The sequence below is a fragment of the Globicephala melas genome, chromosome 6 (genome assembly GCF_963455315.2).
Source record: "Globicephala melas chromosome 6, mGloMel1.2, whole genome shotgun sequence".
NCBI lineage: Eukaryota > Metazoa > Chordata > Mammalia > Artiodactyla > Delphinidae > Globicephala > Globicephala melas.
This window is the reverse complement of record NC_083319.1, coordinates 10,887,417-10,907,453: the sequence shown is the minus strand read 5'-3', so window position 1 is coordinate 10,907,453 and position 20,037 is coordinate 10,887,417. Positions and strand designations below refer to the sequence as shown.

The window sequence follows — 20,037 nt, the reverse complement described above, 5'->3', positions numbered from 1 at the left end:
TAGTAAAGACTCGGATTCATCCATTCATTTATTCATTCATTCATTCATTTGGTAAACATTTGCAGGTCGCCCAGTCTGTGCTACTCCGTGCTGGGCGCCGGTGTTCCGGGGGTACAGAGTATGAAGGTTGAGGGTTTTCAAAGATGAATTAACATGGCCTCTGCCTTGGAGGAATTTAAAGTCCAAGGTGGGCGGGGAAGGGCGGTGTCAGACAACTATAATCCAACTGCCAAAAAATTCTAGTGGAGACAGCATGCGTTAGGGGAAACATTCACGGCCTTTTCTCAGTGAACCTGACCCGGTTTCAAATTCTTATCCTGTTGCCTGGTGCTAGCTGACTCTCCCTTCCCCTCCCTGAGTCTTAGTTTCCTCACCTGTGATATGGGGTATTTATAAGGATCAGGAAGATAACATGTAAAACTCTTAGCACAAGACCTGATGCAGGACTTCCCTGGCGGTCCAGTGGTTAAGACTGAAGTTCCAATGTAGGAGGCAGAGGTTCCATCCCTGGTTGGGGAACTAAGATCCCACATGCCGTGGGGCACGGCCAACAAAACGAAACACCTGATGCATAACAAGCGCTCAAAATATCATCACCATCAATATTCCCAGTTGAATGAACACTTGAGGTGGCCTGAAAGTTAAAAGGCGGATTTCACAAGGGAAAGTGCTCAGGCTTTCTGACTGGACGGTTGCATTGTTGCCCCAACCAGCAAGCATGAATCTGTGCTCTAGTGTCACTCCATTGCCCTTAACAAAGGCACATCCACACGTTAGAGCTCTAGTTAAAGCCAGGTTGGCCCCTTGCTGCTGTCACGTGTCTCCTCCAGGAAGCCTTCTCCCATCCCCTTATGGGTTTCCATTAATGGATAGTAGCCTTGGACTAAATTGGGACACAGACGGCCCTTGTGTGCAGAGCTTTCTGGGCAATCCTCTCTTTAGCCCCAAACATACTGAATTAAAATAAATTTACGTATCTATCTCCACAGCCAGCCTGGAAGTTCTCCAGGGGTCAGAACCATGGCTGACACCTGGTTTGGTTTTTCTCATCTCCAGGCCCAGCATATGGATGCTTGTTGGATGAACTGAATTAATCAGCTTTGCCCAAGATCACGGGGAGGCATGCTTCCAGGAAGTGGAGGGAGGTGGAGAAGAGAGAGCAGAGGACATTCTGGGCATGGATTAGTCTTAAATGGAAGTTGAATGGTGCACAGGGACTTGACTATCATATTTTCCAAATGCTTATAGTTCTGTTAAAGGTAATGATTGTGTACATCTTTTCTGAACTTGAAGTCACCTATGACTACCCTGTTTCTCTTACATGCCACATCCAACCCACTCCCAAATTCTGCAGCCTCTTTCTTCAAAATACCCAACCTCTTCCCACCACTGTTACTGGCACCTGCCTGGCCTGAGCTGCCATTGCCTGTCACCTGGACCATTGATGTCACTTCTTAAATCACCTACTTTGGCTCAGGCTCCCATGTGTTCTCAATACACATTTGAGGGACCCTTTTCAAGTCAGATCATGTCACTGCTCTGCCCAGAATTTCCAGGGCTGTCCTGAGTTAAGACCACATCCTTTCCTCAGCCTACAAAGCTCTACAGCACCCGCCCCTCCCCCCCACCTCCCTTCCATCTCATTTCTTCTCACTCTTCTGCTCCAGTATGGCCCTGCTGTTTCTGGAATACACCAAGCCTGCCCTGTCTTTGAGCCTTTGCTCGGCTCCCTCCTTCACTTCCTGCAGGTCCTTGATCAGCGTCACCTCCTCGGGGACACTTCTCTTGACCACTTTATCTGAGTTACTCTCAGAAACTGCATGTTGTTTTTTTCTTCTCCTCAGAATACAGTCATCCCTGACATAGTGTGAATTTTTAATTCTGCCCCCTTGACTGGAATGGAGATCCACGGTCATAAACAGTGACATTATTTCATTCACCAGTTTATTTGGGGGCTATTTCCTTACTTGTAAAACGGGCATTTTGGTTTAAAATTCCTTCTGATCAGGATGTTCTGGGGATATGAATTTCTGTTGTCTTGTGGCCTCCCTAGGTCACACAGATTTCTTCCAAGGTATGGAGCTGATAGGCAGGTCTTCCAGGACCCGATACTTTTTTTTTTTTTGCGGTACGCGGGCCTCTCACCGTTGTGGCCTCTCCCGTCGCAGAGCACAGGCTCCGGACGCGCAGGCTCAGCGGCCATGGCTCACGGGCCCAGCCGCTCCGCGGCATGTGGGATCTTCCCAGACCGGGGCACGAACCCGTGTCCCCTGCATCGGCAGGCGGACTCTCAACCACTGTGCCACCAGGGAAGCCACCTGATACTTTTATTTAGCACCTGCTTCCCACTGTAGGAGTCTATCTTTAGCACCCAAAATTAGGTAGCATCCTAGTCTGACAATATTTTTTGATCTGTAGACACAGTTCAATGGGAAGTATTCGAAGCAATGAAAACGAGTCACATCTCATTAACTTCTACTGGTCTTTATTAAAAGGAAAACTATTATATGAAAACAAAGACCCAGTGTAGTCTCAGGCTAAGTCTCATTGATAGAACCCCTCAAGCAACAACCCAGGCACCTAATCTTGGCACTACAATGTTGTCCTTGACTCTGCCCTCTCTCTCCCCATCTCAGACTCTGGGGGTTCGCTTCCTACCAGGATATTCCTCTCCAGCCAGGCAAGATATCTCAGCCCCCGAGGACCTTGCCCTTCCTGCCAGGATGGTGGCCACAGGGTCATCCCCCTATCCCCGCCCCCTACACACCCGGTCAAGGTGACTGCTACAGACGCGGGGCCGCCGCCCGCTCAAACCCAAATGTCTTGTCAGCACCCTGGATACACTTAAACGTCTTTAAAGTCTCCCAGCCCATTAGCAATACGGTCACTACAACAATAAGGCAGACGCAACCTCCACTGAGCTCAGTGGGGTGGCGTCCAAAGCTCCTAAAATCCGAGACTGAGGTTCTCCCACCCCAGGTCACTCCCCGGGGCATAAGAATTACTACTCATCCCTCAGGCCTCAGCTCGAAGGTTTCTTCTCTAAGAAGCCTGCCCGGCACTCGACAGGCCGAGCCGGGCGCCTTATCCTGGGGGCCCCGTGCCCCCTCAGTCTGGGCAGAGATGACACCCGAAGTCGGCGAGTGTGCCCGCCCCGGCCCCCTCGGGTGCAGGAGCGAAGCCGAAGTGCGCAGTTATGGCGTCCACGTGCTGGGCCTGCGCGGGATTGGGCGCCTGCTCCTCAGACGGGAAGACTTTACCTCCATGAAGCCAGGAGACCCTCGGAGCTCCACAGGCCTCTTTCCCGGCGCTTCCCGACGCGCCCCACCCCTCCCTCCCACCTGCACATCCGGTTCCGGCGTGGGCCGGAAGTGGGCGGGCGGCGGCGGCTTCGCGCGGAGGAGGTGGAGGAGGTGCCGGGTGGCAGCTTCCCGCCCCCGAGCCGGAGCCGGTTCCGAGCGGAGTGGAGTGGAGGTCTTCCCCGGAGCGTAGCTGCACGAGCGGGCGCCGAGCCCCCGCCATGGCCCGGAACACGCTGTCCTCGCGCTTCCGTCGGGTGGACATCGACGAATTTGACGAGAACAAATTCGTGGACGAACAGGAGGAGGCGGCGGCGGCGGCGGCCGAGCCAGGCCCGGATCCTAGCGAGGTGGACGGGCTCCTGCGGCAATATCCTTCTCCCGCGCGGCGGCCCGGACTCCCCTTTGGCCCGGCCTTCCCACTTCCCTCATCCCCGGCTCCGGCCCTTCAGGCCGACCTCCCCACTCCTCTCAGCCCCGGACCTCTCAGGTCAGTCTCCCGACTCCCTTCCGACCTGGCTCTCCTCGGGCCACGCATCCCCACTTCCCTCTGACCCGGCCTCCCCACTCTCCTTGTCCCCGGCCCGAGCCCTCGGAGCCTCCCTCAAAAGCGCGGCCCCACGCGGCCCCCGGATCCTGGTGGGCCGGCCTGCTCGGCGGCCCCAGGAGCGTGCCGGAGGGGCCTCCGGCTCGTAGGCCCCTCACTCTTGCACGAGACCTCTCCCCTTTCTTCCCCCTTGCCTCCCCACGCCCTCAGGCTGGCCCTTCCTTGGGCGCCCGATCACTCCATCCCTCCCATGCGGGAAACGGGGCTATACTCGGGCATGATCGGCGGGAGGCGCCGAGGTGAGCCACCGCTGAGTAATTGAGCGGCCAGGGCGGCTCCCAGGCACAGTCCTCTCGGGCCGAATTGCAGCACCACCTGAAAATAGGTGGGTGGATGGCTGCGGGGAAGAAAGGCCCCATGGGGGGAGCCAAGGCTGCAGCCTTAGTCCAGCCCTGAGGTTTGAGATCGCACCTCCCACCCCAGAATCATTCTGACCCTGCGGCTTAATGCCACTCTTCCTCACCTATTCTTAGTTATGACCATTCATTGGGCTTTGGACCTCGATGGTCTCAGCCACGTTCAACAAGTGAGTTTTGCCCCCCCACCCCCGCATAGGCTTCTTGTGCAGGAAGCAGTGGAAAAAACTAGTCGTTTAGAGCTAAGAAAAAACAGGCAACATAAAGTGAGATGTAAAAGTAGAGCCCCACGACTGGAAATGACTGTTCTGTGGTCACAGAAAACAAGCATTTAGAAAACAAGATTAAAAATAGAGTTGGCTGTCACAGCCTGCTTGGTCCCTTAGCAGTTTGAGCACAGGAAACTGACTTATTCTCACAGGAAGGATTTTTCTTGATTCAAATGGTGTTACAGGAAGTGCCTACCCCTCCCCCGCACTGGCCAGGGCAGGGTTGGAGGCTCATGCTGTACTGTATATAAATCAGGTTCTGGGTGTTTAATCAGTTGACTCAGCTTGGGAAGTCGAGCCCATAGACTGCCTTGGGAGGAGTCCTACAGTGTTCCTCCAATGTGCCTTTGAAACAAAAACCTGCAGACTTTCTTTGTTTGAACAGAAATGTGTTTTCAAAGGTGGTGATTCAAACGTGTATTTCCTGCCCCATCAGGGTCACCCTGCTTACCCCATTGGTGAAATGGGGCCATGAGAAGGGCCCCCATGAGGGAAGGTTGATTCTGCAGTCTGGTGTAGAACCTGGCTCATGGGCAGGCATTGCTGAAAGGACTCCAGCGTCAGGCCTGTGGCCCAGACCATCCACAAAAGGGGAGGGCAAGGTCCGGTTATCTGCTGTCTTGGTCTTGGTGCTGCAGAGACTTGTTGAAGGTCATCTCTTGGTACGCGCCTCACATGATAGGTTCCTTGAGGCTGCTTGGAGACCTAGGCTTAGCACATCAGGGGATGGTAGTTCCTCCACTAATGACAGTGTCAGAAACCTTGTTACCATGGAGAGTGTACCTCTTGGGATTGAGGAAGGGGAGGTTAGCAAATGAGAACTGAAATCCTGGCAAATGTGGGGCCCAGGAAGGAAGGAGGAAGGAGCTAATATTTGCTGAGTCCCTACCATGTGCCAGGTCTTGGATTTATGTTAGATTATTAAACTATAGAAAGGGCTTCTAGGAGTCTTAGAACAGAGGCGAGGGGAGTAGGGATAGGGGTTGGTTGATTGGAGTGAGGGGATGTAGGGAGTGGGCCTGTCCTAGTACTGTATAGGGAAGCGAGTCATGGTGGGAGATCACACACATGAAATAGAGCGTGGGCTGTGCATCCACACAGACCCAACTCAGTCTTCTATAGCTGTGTGACTTTGAATAGGTCACTTACACTCTCTGAACCTCAGTATCCTCCTGTGTTAAAAGGAGGAGAACCAAGCTGGGCTTATAGGTTCCATGGGACCATCACTGGACAACATCCCAGAAGGCTTTAGCACAGTGCTGGACATACAGTAAGTGTCCTGGACATGCACCTTGGGCCTGTGGGTGGAGTGGCAGCAGGGGATTGTAGAAAGAGCTTGGCTTTGGAGTCAGGCATCCTTGGGTTTGAAGGCCAGCTGGACAGCTTAGCTTTGTGACCTTGAACACATCATTTTCCTTCTCTGAGCCTCAGATTCATTGCCTTTAAAATCAGAATAATGATTCTTGTCACAAAGAGCTGTTAGCAGTGATGAGATGACATGTGAAAACACCTGGGCACAGGATCTGAGACCTTGTAGGGATTTTAAAGAATTGGCTCCTTTTCTTCCTTGCTGAGGCACCTTCTGGTCCTCTGGAGGGGGATCTGTCCAGAGCAGTAGTTTTGAATGATTTTGCAGTCTCCTCCCCTTGAGGAAATTTGTCGATGTTTGGAGATACTGTGTTTGTCACAACTTGGGGGGTGGGAGGGAGTGCTACTGGAATCTAGTGCATAGAGGCCAGAGATGCTGCTAAATATTGTACCATGCATGCACAGGACAGACCCCACATCAGTCATCTGGTCTAAAATGTCAGTCGTAGTGCTGTGGTTGAGAAACCCTGATCTAGAGGAGACCAGGGGCTGGGCACGGTTCCTTGGCCTCCACAGCCTGTTCTCTGGAAGGGCCTAAAACCAGCTGAGACAGGCCAGCTTGATAAATGGTATGCCCCTCCCTACTCCCCAGTTCTCCCCAGCTGCTGAAGGCCCCCTACCTATCAACACCTATAGTGAATGTTTGGTAGAGGGGTGCTGCAGAGAGATTAACTCTAAAGCAGTGAGTCTTTTTGCCCCTGTGGACTAGTTATCCTACCCTTACCCATTCATCTTCTGAAATATTTTGTTTCCCAACCGTGCTGGTTAGTGAAGAGCGAGCGCCAGCCTTCGTTTCCTCTGAAGCCTCTGGGACTCTGCCTATTGCTCTGGGATGTCAAATTCGAAAAGAGTTCTGAGGTAGAAATTATCAGTGGCTGATATCACACTGGCCCTAACCAGGCTGGGAAAAAGGAATTCCAAAGCTGACAGATACAGGGGTGTGGGAGAGTGGGCTGCCTCTCAGATTGGAAGGTGGATCAGAGCCCAGCAGGGTGCTAGGGAGCTCCACAGGGGTGGCTCCCTGGGTGTGTGGGCCCAGCTCAGTCAAGATGGAGGCCACACTAGGGAAGACCAGGGACTCGGCTTTGCTTGGGAGGTTCTGGCTGTTCACACGTGGGTATCGCTGCATGAACAGGAGTAGAGACCCGATTGGGCGGAAGCCATTTCTTGTTCTATTTTTGAAGCTTTTTGGCTGAAGCCAGTGTTTCAGATGAGGAAATGAAAGTCAACTGATGTAATTCAGTTTAAAATAGGTGTCACCTTTGGGGACCTAACCCAGATTGTAATTTTCTTTTGAGCACTGGCTATTCAGAGCTCAGCAAAGATTATGTCAGGACTCCAGCTAAGGTTTGGGGAGCAAGGAGGGGAGGATTGATTCATTTTGTTGGCAAAAGGTTCTTTTAGATTGTTAAATTTCCCCCAGTTGGGACCTCACTGACTTGGGTAGGTCTTGGAGGATAAAAGTTTTAGCACATCTTAATTTCTTTAATAGTTTAACTGATAGAAAACATTGGATTAAGAGTTAGGAGACCTCCATTTGTGCCTTTGTTCTTCCCTTTTGAGAATGAGAAGATGAAAATGATAACCTTACTCGGTGGTCGTGAGGGTCCAGTAGGGCAGATAGGGTGCCAAGTAAGTGCACATCAGCTCAGTCAGATTTTGCTGCAAGTTACCCTGCGGGGGCGGTTGCTTTGCTACTCCCTTCCCGGGAGGGAGCGAGTCCGTGTCCAAACTTGCTTTGAAGGGGAAGGTTTTGGGGCCGGCAGAGGAGGGGTTTGCAGGTTTGGCAGAGATGCCCCACCCACCCTCCATGTGGCTCAGGAGAGCCTGTAGGCTACCCTCTGAACTGGCTGTGCCCACCGGGAGGCCACAGTGGGAGGCGGGTGGATGTGGATAGATGCCATTTGACTCCACTCTCTTGAGCTCTTTTTGAAATGAGTTCGTTAATAAAAGCATGAACATGCTAGAGCCTAGCCATCCTTAACTGGTGCTGATGCACAGGGGACATGCTTCGGGCGTTTCATGCAGCCTTGCGGAACTCTCCCGTCAACACCAAGAATCAAGCTGTGAAGGTAAAGGGGGTTGAACTGCAGCTCTGCTGGGTGGGTGTTGGGACCAGGGCTGTGGTTGTCCAGTGTGAGCTCCCTGGGACTCTGGACAGCATCTGTTTCATCTCTGCATCGGTGAGTATCTACCAAGGAAGTGAGTTGGCACCGGGCAGTGTTTCCACGGAAGCCTCCTGGCGCTCCTAACACCCAAAGCTGTCAGTGTTCATAGTAAACGCTCCCCAAAGAAACGTTCACTCCTCCCCGAGGCCTCATGGGGTGAGAAGTCAGCCCAGCCCTTCCTGATGAGCAGAGTTATAAATTAGCTTGCCATGTGGGACTTAGCAGTGGTTATGCTTTTATAAGCTATTGAATAAGCTTTATTTGCGTAAGGATTTTCAGTGCTTTTATGATTTCCTGCCTCGTAAAAACTAGGTGAGACCATACGGTTGTGCAGACTGTATCGGTTACGTTGTCTAAAAGCTCATCGCTGAGACTGTCTATAATTTGGTCCAGGGAAAGGGTCTCTTTGGAGCTGGGGTTTTGCCATCTTGTGATGCCACTTTTTTTTTTTTTTGATGGCATCTTGATATAAATGGCTGCACCTGTCAAACACGGAGGAAAATGGCCCCTTTGTTCCATTGAGGGTGAGCGCAGACAGAAGGTGCAGCCAAGTAGACCTGGTTTTTTTTAATCTCCATAGTTATGATCCTGTAGAGTTGTTTTTATTTTTTATTTTTTTTTTTTTGCGGTACGCGGGCCTCTCACCGTTGTGACCTCTCCCGTTGCGGATCACAGGCTCCGGACGCGCAGGCTCAGCGGCCATGCCTCACGGGCCCAGCCGCTCCGCGGCATGTGGGATCCTCCCGGACCGGGGCACGAACCCGCGTCCCCTGCATCGGCAGGCGGACTCCCAACCACTGCGCCACCAGGGAAGCCCATGATTCTGTAGTTTTAAGGCCTTGCTGGTGTCATCAGAAATAGGGGTGCTTCTCCCCAGGAAACCGCTTATTTCCCCCAAAACAAGTGGAATAAATTACTGGCTTTGAATACTTCGGGATACTTTGAAACTTAAATCAATAAAAGAATTTCACTTAAGCATTCCAAATGAATTAGAAATTGGGCAGTGTTTCTAATGAGTTCTGACTACTTGGTTTGGTGTTTCTGAGCCTGCAGTGCAGGATGTGGATATGCCTGGGCCATGGCTCTAGGCCTCACTCCCTTTCTCTTTCCTCTGTAGGAACGGGCCCAGGGCGTGGTGCTGAAAGTGCTTACAAATTTTAAGAGCAGCGAAATTGAGCAGGCTGTGCAGTCACTGGACAGAAATGGCATTGACTTGCTCATGAAGTACATTTATAAAGGGTTTGAGAAGCCCACAGAAAATAGCAGTGCAGTGTTACTCCAGTGGCATGAAAAGGTATGTGAACATCAGGCAGCCCACTGAGTCACCCCAACCCCAGGGTTCAAATCAGCAGGCCAGGCCATCCCACACAAACAAAGGACAGTCTGATAGGCATGTGAGAATAAGGGGCCATGCCTCAAGCAACCTGGGACATCTGAGCACTTAACCTCTCCCAGGGAAGCACCTGGTAGGGATCTGCCGTCTCTGGTAATCGCCGTTGCTTTAGCTGCTGGTTTGTGCCGGGCAGGCATGAGGGCAGGTGACTTGGCGTGGTAAGGTAGAGGCAGGCTTGCTGGTGGCTGGGACTTTGTAATCCTTTCTTTGGGCTTGTGGAGGTGGTGGTTGTGGGTCTTAGATTCAGGCTGAGCCCTCCCATTAGCTCTGAGGGCTTCCTGCTCCAGCCTCAGCCTCACCAGGCCCAAGGGGGCAGTGGCAGATACCTTGGCAGTGTCTTTAACAGGGCCTTCATCCACCTGAAGCATGAAAAGCCTGTCCTTTGCTTGGGTCAGTATAAGAGCAGGGCCTTTCATCAAGCCTGTGTCCTTCCTGAAAGGCTCTGTTGAGTTTTAAGGGAGTGGCCCTTACTAAGGGATCGGTCGCTTGGGCAGCCTGGGGCTGGGCTGTGGCCTTTGGTCCTGCTGGTGGGTGTGCTCTGCCAGAAGGTGAGCTCCTAGGCTTAGTGGGTGGAGGTGGTCGTGGGGCTCAGGGGAACTGAGTGGTATGGAGGCCAGGCTCTCTGGTCCCTTTAAGGCAACTGGGTGCTCAGCCCTGTTGATGTTTCAGCTCTAATGGGCTAGTGTTTGTTTAAGTGCCTACGGCTGTGCCTATAGGCTGGGACATGATGAGCTTGTCAAAGGGAAACTGGGGGTCTCTGTGTGAGCTTGGTAACAATGTTCTCAAGCCCAATTCTCCTGCCTCAAGAGCTAGCAGCTCTTGGGAACCCTTTGTTCCAGGACAGGGCCCCATCCCTTGAATGTGGACCCTGTTGGCACCTCTTAACCATGCTCTCGTGGGAATCCTTTTTCAGAAGGTCTATGACATGGTCAGGAGCGCATGGTCCCATCTTCCCTGGCAAGCTAGGCTCCCCTTGTCGAACCAAGTCTCAACTGACACCTTTTCTTTTCCTGCCCCTACAGGCATTAGCAGTAGGAGGACTAGGCTCCATTATAAGAGTTCTTACAGCAAGAAAGACTGTTTAAAAAAAAAAAAAGACTCATGTTACCTTGAGAAGAATTTTGGATGCACAGGCTGTTGAAGAAGGGATTGACAATGGACCATCTTCCTCAGAACTCCCAAGTAAACTATTTCAGGACATGCATCCGCTAAAGTGTATTTTATTTTCAAGGTGGAGGGAGAAATCGTCTTACTGTTTCCTAAATCCTTTGCAGGATCTGATAGTCTATGCCTTTGTCCACAAGTAATGCAGAACTGACATTGTGACTGTCTACCAGAGTGGCTGGCCCGCATTGGTCAGGTGTACCTGTGTGCACTGCCTGTGTAAAAGTGGGGAAGGATGACTTGGGCAGGTGCAGATTCAAGGGGTGTGGTAAAAAAGGGAGAGCTTGGTTTTTGTTGAAGTGGAAAACCCCCAAGGGTCTGTACAGACATCCCGACCTCCCAAAGAAGGCGGGCTCTCTTGGGTTCATTGTAAAGTGCCTGCTGCATCAATAAAGCTCTTGGCTTATTAGTATATACTCTGCAGTGTGTTTCATGTATATAAAAGAAATGGGTAATGGATGGTAATGAATGAGAGGTCGCCTGTTCTGGAAACTGGAATGGAGGGGGTAGACGTGTGTCCCCGCCGAGCCATGGGAGCGAGCGTGGCATTCCAGCCCTCCTGCCACAGCAGTACCTCAGGCCTGGGCTGCAGTGCTGCTGGCTGCTACAGAGAGCTGTTTTGCTGAATAACTATTTATTGTTTTTACTTCTTTCATTTGTGTGTAGTTTTGGAGCTTATTTAATAAAGTGCCAAACATTCAATAATTGACCTAAGCTTTAAAAGTCTTCAGTTTGTGTGACTGCACTTGGAGTCTTTTGGGAGCGGGCTTAGACGGGCCCAGTCACCACCTCCTGACGCTGGGTTCGGCTGTTCAGCAGGAACACCGTGATGTTGTTTTCTTTAAAGGGTTAAGAGCCAGAAACAGGTAGCAATCAGCCTATAGATATAAAAGGAACATTTTGTTCCCTGTAACCACTAACAATGGGGCCTCTCTGAAGAGCGGAGATGCTTTTCTTTCTTTCCCTTTTGGCACACGTAACTGCAGTTTGCTAAAGGTAGGGACCCCATTCATGTCCCTGAAGCTCTTCCCAGTCATGTGGGCCTTGGAGATGGAGGTTGACCAAAGTGACAATCCTCCCAACTCCTCTGCAGAACCCCACCCTTCCTGGGAGGTAGGACTGGGCTGCTGGCTTCATTAAATTACATGTAATGTTTACTCACCCAAACCTAATCTGGGGAGGTGCTTCCTGGAAGACTAGTGTTCTACAGGCCTTGAACTTGGCCTTGGAGTTTTAAATGTGAGACACAATGTACTAAATTTAACAAGTTAAAGAAATACTGACACACCAAACTATATCAAGTAAATCCACTGCCTCTGGATTGAAGAGCTTTAATCAAAAAGTGTATTGCACCACAAGTGAATTTTCTACAGCAGTTTTAGATAATACAGTCTCCCTGTGTACCACATGGAGGGTGAGATCAAGATCCAATGCTCATATAAAGGACTATATATACTGTCTCTATCACAGAACTTTTTATACAAGTAAAAGTGCATCAAATCACTTAGAACATTTACTCCGCTCTTCTTAAAGCTGAAGGAAATTCAACATGCAGGAGGAAAGCCTGATCAGAATGAATCCTCCCTGTGCAAGTACAGACTTAGTGAGGGGCCCCACAACCAACGATGCCTAAAATGGCCGGCGAACGTGGGTGGTGGGTGAGACCAGCTCGAGGGCTGGAGAAGCCACTGGGGAGTCGGGCGGGGCTCCCACGGCTGTGTGGTAGTCGCCTCTAGCAAGCCCTGAACTACCCAATCTTAGGGATTCTTTCCTGGAAGAGCTGGAAGAGCTACCTCCTATTCATCAAAATTATGGAACAGAAGGGACTCCTGTTTTGTGTGCCCACCAGATAAATGGAAAACAGCATTCTAAACACAGGTGAGACATCTGCAGGGGGAGCCATAGGAGGAGGTAGGTAACCGGAGAATGGGTCACTTGGATGGCAGAGAGCCCAAGTGGGGACGAGGGTGATGCTGCCCTTGCTTGGTACTTCTAGGTCCACGGAACTGTCTTATGTTAATTGCAAATCCTTGTTTCCCTGTGAGATATACTTTATTTTAACCCTAAATATAGTTGAGAAACATAACTTTACATCATTGGATAACTGATGATAAATTTAGGAGCTCCAGTTATTCAGTTTTTTATTTAACCAATAAAACTTTCATCAAACTATAACTCAATATATGGTTTCCCTTTAGATTTGATAGTGTGCCTTATCCAGGGCAAGCACATTCCCTTTTCTTTATAATGATAACTAATACAAGTTTTTATCAGTCAGTTCCAGAGCCATTTGCATGCTATCAAGTACTGCAGCCAGCTAGGGGCTGCCTGGTTGCCATACATGAATGTAGTGTCATCTTAAATATTTGGGGGTAGGGTGACAGACAGGGAGAGACGGTGGCTCCACTTACAAGGCAGTCCACCCTCCAATGTTTTGGTCAAGACTGGGGAGAGGGACAGCTGCTGCTTCCTTTGAATACAGCAGACTGTCCTTAGCAGTAGAAAATGTGATTAGCATTTGCTCAGTGTTACAACACAGAATTAAGAGCTAAACAAATGAAACACCACCACTGCTTCAGAGGGAAGCAGATGCCAAAGAATGCTAGTGACATTACAAAGGGACAGGGCTCCCAATCTTAGAAATAATTTCCTCTTGATGCTCTGATTTTCCTTTAAGAACACCAGTTAAATGGATTTTATAATACAGAAGACATGTTTATAATAGCAAGGAACTTTAGCTATAAAAAATAGTTTAAAATGGTTTACCAGCAACCTATCCAAGACAAGTACATTCATTAAAAAGGCAATTGAGTGTATTTGGTACTAAGGATCTTGTTATACATTTGCTAGTTTTCTTCAGTAAAATGAGACGCTGTCAGAAAGGTGCATATTCATTAATCCACACTGGCCCCAGAGTACCTTAAAGATGGACACAACTAAAGTTCTCGGTGGTCTGAGAAACAACGTGAAATAATGTTTCCTTGGGAGGAAGGGTTAAAAAGCTGCTTCTAACTCATCTGAACCCAAACATACTGAAAGGGAAAGGGAGTTTTTAAAGGCCGGCCTCACTGAGTTGGCTCTTCGTGGCAGAACTAGTTGGGTCTGGGCTGCTGGGCACCATTTTGAAGGGCTGTCTATGTCCAGTGTCATCACCACACGATAGATCAGCCGCCTCCTCTCTGACACATGCTGAGGCCTTCAGCTTTAAGTGCTCACCTTGAAAGAGGATTCAGGGGCAGATGGGTGCTGGCCAGAGCTGGGATTTTAGCAGCACTGTGGAAATGTGGGTAGTGCCAGGACCCTCTGGTGACCAGAACAACAGGATCAGCTACCTCCTGAGGTTCTCATCAGTCTGCAGGAGTGGGCCTTAAGTCTTGTAAACAATGTTCAGATGCTTGTACAAAATACTGCAGTTACAGTGATTAAAAACCCACCCAGACTGGTGTGTCAGTGTTCTTTTCACAGAAAAAGTGTCAGCCCTTGGAGGTTCATCCTTGGGTGGTGCCGCCTAGGACCATGGTATCCGAGGGTTGGAGATGGATGGCCGGATGCTGCCCTTGGGAGCTGGCTTGGACCCAAACCACGACATCTGGGTTTGAAACAGAAAAGGCTCCTGAGATGAGAATCAGGACTAGGTACGAAGCAGCTGAAAGAGCCCCTCCCCAGCCGTGGGCCACCACCCCCACCCTCCACACACCCGGACTCTGGCTGTGAGCAGAGCAGTGAAGACGATGGTTCTGGTAACCAGTGTGCGGGGCTGCAAGGCCCATTCTAAAGATGGGAGGGAGACAGGAGAAAAACCTGAGGTGACAGGAACAAGGGAGTGGAATTTAGGTAACGTTTCCTTAAAATGTTTTCTATTACAGCATTTACGCAGGTACTTTTTGAATATTTTTCATTTTTTAAAAAAGTCTGGGTGCTGGCCAGACCTGGGGCTGTTGATGAGGTGATACCAATGAACGTGCTCTGGAGAAGAACACAAGGCCCTGTTAGTCAAGTACAGCAGAGACCTGTGGGCACAAAGCATGTCCTCGGTAAATACTACCTGAGTCCAGTTCATCAACCAAAAGCACCTTCCAAGCTAATGATGCAGCTGTGGGATGGTCTCACCCGCCAGGGCTGGGATGACTGACTACATTTTTTGGGAGGCGGACAGCAGACCAGGAAACCCTACCTTATACTCCAGGGTTTCTCTGAGCATGTTCTCCTCCTCTTGTGAAAAGTTCAGCAACACTGACACAGCTTTTATAAGATGAAAAGCCTGAAACAAAGCAAATCTTGCTGCCATGGGCCTCGGTCAGTTATCAGGCGGTCAGGGGGCTACATGGCAGCATCTCCTGTCCTGCTCCTCCTATGCGCTCCAGGCTTGGTCAGCAAGGACCACGCAGAGGCTGGAGATGGGCATTCTGAGGTCTGCTGGTTCTTTTCCTCCCCCACCTTTTACTTCGGGGACTGACGAGACCACCAGGACGACCACCACAGCCACCTGCTCTTCGGCAGGAGGCAGGACTGCTGGGCGGATTCAGTTCCCTGGACTCTGGCCTCAGCATCTGACCCACATCTCCTCCCAGGAGCCAGTTCCCTACTCGGCGCCCCCTGCTTGCTCCTCAACCAGCAGGTCAGTGCCCGCTGGAGAAATGACTGAGTGCTCACGTTGGTGGTCAAAGCGGAATGGGGGACAGGAAGAAAGAAATGGATTTGGTGGGAAGCCAGGCAGGGCGCGGACAAATGAACCAGGCCCTGGGGTGGAACTCAGTACCCAAAGGGCAACTCAAAAGCCCTTTACCTCAGATTCGCGACAGGACATGAATTTTAAAACCACATGTTTGAGGTACTCAAAGTTGATCTCGCGGGCATCAGTCAGGTCAGCGTTATTCGTGACAGAAGGGGCCATGTTTGTCATTTCAGGCCCAGGCTTCTCCCGGACTTCAAAAAGCTCGTTATCGGGTCTGATTTTCTGAAAAACCAATGGAAAGATGCTACATTGAACCCTTCAAGACAGGTTCGAAAATCACAGGGGAGATTCACTTGGCCCTGGCTGTGATCACCTGCAGTTCTCTGCCACACCCTGCACAGAGTAGGGCGAAAAGGGCCCCACCTGCGAAGGAAGCACCAGCACCTGAAGAAGGCAGGGTGCTGGCTGAGGAGGGAGAGAGGTATGTGGGGAAGTTCAGCCACTTCCTTTACCCGCATCAGGACTCGTCTCCTGGGGCAGTGAGCACCCCAGCCAGGGCAGAGGCGCCGCTCTCCCACGTCTGGGCCTGGCCTCTGCCATTCACACACGGCCATACGTCACCTCACTGACCTCTCAGACAACACACAGACTCAGAGAAAGAGGGTTCGTGCCGGGGGTCACAGAGCCACTTTCCAGGAGCACGTTCAAGGTGGCAGGGCCACTGTCCCACCAGCCTGACTTCCCAGAGACCTCTTGCAGTCCCCTGGGGGGGAGTGTCATCAGGCAGGAGGAGCACAGAGGCAGGAGGGCATGGGCAGCGGGGAGAAGGGGGACACTCACCAGCTCCTTCTGCAGAGTCTTCTTGAGTTCCAGCATCCTCTGCTGCATCTGCTTTATGGTCTGAGGCAAAGCCCCACCCCCACAAAAGGCCATTCATTAAATGCACGTTTCACCATCTTTAAAGTGCAAAGGACCACAGAGCAGACAGACAACCCCTTGGGTCCCCATACACCTGTTAGAAGCCCCTGCTTCATCTCCTGAGGAGCTTGCACTGCCACACCTGCTGCCTCGGCCTCCTTCCCCCACGTGCTGAGGCTGTGCACAGCCCTGCTCTCCTGGCCCCGCCACTGCCGCAGTGCCGTCCCACCCCTCCCGGCCTGGGGCCTTAGGACTGCTTCTGGCGCTCGCCTCCACAGGCAGTGTAGCTAGAAATGCCTCTGCACAGTATATTCTGCCCTTCAGAATGATATTTATGTGCTATCATCCCCAAGTAGGATACTTGGGCCAAAATTTATGATTCTCATCATCACCATTGATCTCCTGAAATACCATAATAATTTTTAACACTTATTTTGAACAGTATTAAAGATCGTGGTTTTTCGGCACAACCCAACAACAATGGGTTTTATGTCTTTATTTTCCTTATTTATTTTTAGTGAGCTTATTAGTATTATGGGCCTTAAATATAATTTATTACACATTCCATTAACCACCCGAAAGGCTGAACTCTGTTTTCCCAATGAAAAAATTTAATGTGTAGTCGACATTACAGGGAAAAAATTTTAAATAAAAATTTCTCCAAAATCTCACAACTATATCAAAATGAGTTTTTCCTGTGGACTTCTAGTCCACGTCACCATTCTTGCACTGAGTAGCTAGAATTTTGAATAGTAGTTTTCATTTATCAGAGTTTCCAAAGCTTTATAGTTTTGCTAATTATAACTTTTAATGTGACAGTAACTCTAGGGGATGCCCCATGTCTTCTTGTGTAGCTGAGTTACCTTTTTTTTGGCCACATTGCATGGCTTGTGAGATCTGAGTTCCCCGACCGGGGACTGAACCCGGGGCCATGTCAGAGCAAGCGCCAAGTCCTAACCACTGGACCGCCAGGGAACTCCCTGAGCTTCCATTTTCAAACAAAGCTGTAATAAGCTTCGTCGTCTCAAGAGCAGTATGGCCACGGCCCCCTGGGGATGAGACGGCTGGGAAAGCGCCTCCAGCTCCCGTCACACTGCCTGCAACACCCCACTGACAAAACGGTAATGTTTCGTTCCAATCTGTATTTTCTGCTTGACTGTGAAGCCGGGCATTCCCCCAAAAGTACATTTGCTAGTTTATGTTACTTGATTTTCTAGGTTTTGACTCATTCATTAACTTATCCAATGAATACCGAGTCTCTACACCGGCCTAGAGGCTGCGGAAACAGCAGGAAAAAAAAAAAAAAGAAAAAATGTCTGCCCTCAAGAGAGAACAGTGTCAATAAGCAAATATACAGTGTATCAGAAGGTATTAAGAGGCCTGGAGAAAAAAAAGCAAGGTGAGGGGACCGGGAGTTCTGTTGGTGAGGGCTGGCAGGGTAGCAGGATGGCCTCACTGACAAAATGACACCATAAAGGAAGTGAGGGTAATTGGGGAAAGGATCTTCCAGACAGAAGGCTCAGCAAGTGCAAAGGCCCTGAGGCGGGAGGGTGCTTGATATTCACAGAAAGGCAAGGCCACTGTGGCTGAGAGGGAATGCTGGGGGAGAGCAGAGGGTACGGGGAAGTGGGCAGTAAGGAGCCAGACCACAAAGGGTTTGTGGGCCACTGCAAGGACTTTGGCTTTTATGGGGACAGAGTCATCAGAGGGCCGGAACAGACAAGTGACAGGGAAACCAATTAGAAGCCCAACACCATCCTCTAGGGAAGATAGGATGGTCACCTGGTCTCGGGTGGTAGCAGTGGCAGGGATGAGAAGCCGCTCATTGCGCGTACAGTTTGAAGGGAGAGCCAAATGGATTCCTTAATGATTTGGATGTTGCTTGTGAAAGAAACAAAGGGGACAAGGATGACTCCAAGGTTTTTGCCATTTACTGAGACAGGAAAGATGGCAGTAGATGCTAGAGAGCGTGGTCAGTCTGAAGTCTGCTTCTGGATGTTTTCAATTTCAGGGGCCTTTCAGACACTGACATAGAGAAATAGGGTAGATACAGGAGTCTAGAGTTCACAGGAGCCGTGTGGATTCAGGGTATGGATGTAGTGCCAGCAGCACACAGGATGGGGGAGATCGCCAAGGATGTGAGTGCAATTTGGAGAAGCTGTCGGAGGGCTGGACCCAGGGACACACAGTGTGCACTCTTCTATATTTTATATTTCATGATAAGAAATGAAGAGCCTGTGTGTGTGTGTGTGTGTGTGTGTGTGTGTGTGTGTGTGAGTGAAAGGGGGAGATGGGCGGGGGTAGGGGGAGATAAAGAATGACCACCTTTCTCCTTTGTTAAAGAGTAATCACACAATTTGGGGGTGGAATTTCAGGCCAGAGCACTGACTAGCCAGCACAGTTAACTTCACAGGACATTTTAAAAACGAGGCTCAAACGAGACCCTGCATTTACAGGTGCAGAGGCCAGGCAGGGTGGGTGGAATCATGACATTTATTAAGCCTCTATCAAATACCAGAAAATTTACAGGAAGCTAACAAACAGTTTCATTTCATCCCCCAACCTCCCCCTCACAAAACCACTGAAAGGCAGGTATCACCGCTCTCATTTCACAGCTGTAGAAAAAAGTGCAGAGGTAAGGTGACTGGTCATAGGACCTAGCTGGCGATGGCAGAGGGGGCTGGGGACACCGAGACCTGCCACTGTTCCAGCTCTAATACTCCAGATACCATCTCAGGTGGGGGGTCTGGGAGGAGACTGCACGAGTGTGAAAGGAAGAGGGCCGTGCAGGAGGTAAGCAGAAGAGGAGAACCAGGAAGAAGCCCTTGTGATGGAAGAGGTAACACCTCCCCCAAGAGGGGCCCAGGGGCATCAGCACAACTCTTGAAGAATGGACTAGATGGTTTTAGGCACAAGGACAGGGAAAGGGACATAAATAGCTGAGGTAAAGAGCGTCCTCACCTTATTTTTCTCTAGAAGTTGCTGCTCCAAGTCCTGTTTTTCCTTCTGTAGCTGCCCTAGATCCATGGCGGTCCCCATCTCACCATTTGGTATCCCCTCTGCAGCCGGAAGCTGGTACGCGGGGTCCTGCCCGGCCCTCGAGGTCACCTACAGGGTGGTGGCAGCACAGGACATGGTCAAGCTAAGCCACAGATCCCTAGGGAAGGGGGCCAGACTCATTCCAAAGGTGACGACTGATGTGTTCCACCAGGCAGCTAGCCAGGAACCAGACTTAAACTATGGCAACCCCGTCACAGAGCCTGCTGGGGGGACAATTAACTCTCCATGCAAGGAGCCTGCTGGGAAGGAAGGGCTTCAGCACCTGATCACTGACAGGTGTCGTCACATCGGATGGGCTCCTCAACACGCACAACCCCTCGCGGCGAGGCGCCCCCCGTTGGAGAGGAAGCTGAGGCACAGGGAGGCGGCTCAGGCGGGACTCACATGAGGCTCGCTGACCGAGAGCACCACGCCCTGCTCCTGGCTCCGCAGCCTCAGCAGGTCCTCCCGCTCGTCGGCCGCCTCCGACTGCTCGGCCCTCAGGCCCCTCAGGGCCTCCAGCTCACTCTGCAGCTGGCGCATCTGCAGCAGGGCGGAGTCGTGACCTAGGCCAGGCAGAGGGGAGGTGAGCGTGGTGACTGGGCCACCTCCAGGCAGGGGTCCGGGCAAGAACAGGTGAAAAGGCCCAGCCTTGGCAGACTCCTCACCTTTCTTCAGCTGGAGAATCTCTTGCTCTTTCTGGAGAATCACTTCAGTTTTTTCCTGCAGACTCTGCTCCTTCTCACCTCCTATGGCGATCAGGTTAGCAGCCTCGGAGAGA

The 20,037-nt window shown here is 50.9% G+C and overlaps 2 protein-coding genes across 7 annotated transcripts in view; one reads left to right on the top strand and one right to left on the bottom strand.

Moving 5' to 3' along the window:
* The first annotated feature begins 153 nt into the window (after positions 1 to 153).
* On the top strand, positions 154 to 11,333 carry ARPC5L (actin related protein 2/3 complex subunit 5 like). Its single transcript, XM_060300803.1, has 5 exons — positions 154 to 187; positions 2,980 to 3,789; positions 7,901 to 7,971; positions 9,185 to 9,361; positions 10,483 to 11,333. Exons 1-5 carry the CDS (start codon positions 154 to 156, stop codon positions 10,543 to 10,545), a joined length of 1,155 nt encoding a protein of 384 aa, XP_060156786.1. The 3' UTR covers positions 10,546 to 11,333.
* Positions 11,334 to 11,941: 608 nt separating this feature from the next.
* GOLGA1 (golgin A1) overlaps positions 11,942 to 20,037 on the bottom strand; it is a 50,237-nt gene continuing 42,141 nt past the window's right edge. For all 6 annotated transcript variants that reach the window (XM_030858691.2, XM_060300443.1, XM_060300442.1 and 3 more), the window contains 7 exons: positions 19,925 to 20,027; positions 19,662 to 19,822; positions 19,179 to 19,325; positions 16,140 to 16,199; positions 15,411 to 15,581; positions 14,799 to 14,885; positions 11,942 to 14,213 (listed from right to left, as the gene is read on the bottom strand). In XM_030858691.2, the coding sequence (XP_030714551.1) occupies positions 14,133 to 14,213; positions 14,799 to 14,885; positions 15,411 to 15,581; positions 16,140 to 16,199; positions 19,179 to 19,325; positions 19,662 to 19,822; positions 19,925 to 20,027 (810 nt within the window). In that variant the 3' untranslated portion in view covers positions 11,942 to 14,132. The remainder of the gene's footprint in view (positions 14,214 to 14,798; positions 14,886 to 15,410; positions 15,582 to 16,139; positions 16,200 to 19,178; positions 19,326 to 19,661; positions 19,823 to 19,924; positions 20,028 to 20,037) is intronic.

Bases quoted from the DNA above. Each gene is read 5' to 3' on its own strand.
- ARPC5L (XM_060300803.1), top strand. From the start codon at position 154: ATGGCCTCTGCCTTGGAGGAATTTAAAGTCCAAG. The intron at 188-2,979 runs GTGGGCGGGGAA...CTCCCACCCCAG, and splicing joins GGAGGAATTTAAAGTCCAAG to GTCACTCCCCGGGGCATAAG. The intron at 9,362-10,482 runs GTATGTGAACAT...CTGCCCCTACAG, and splicing joins TACTCCAGTGGCATGAAAAG to GCATTAGCAGTAGGAGGACT.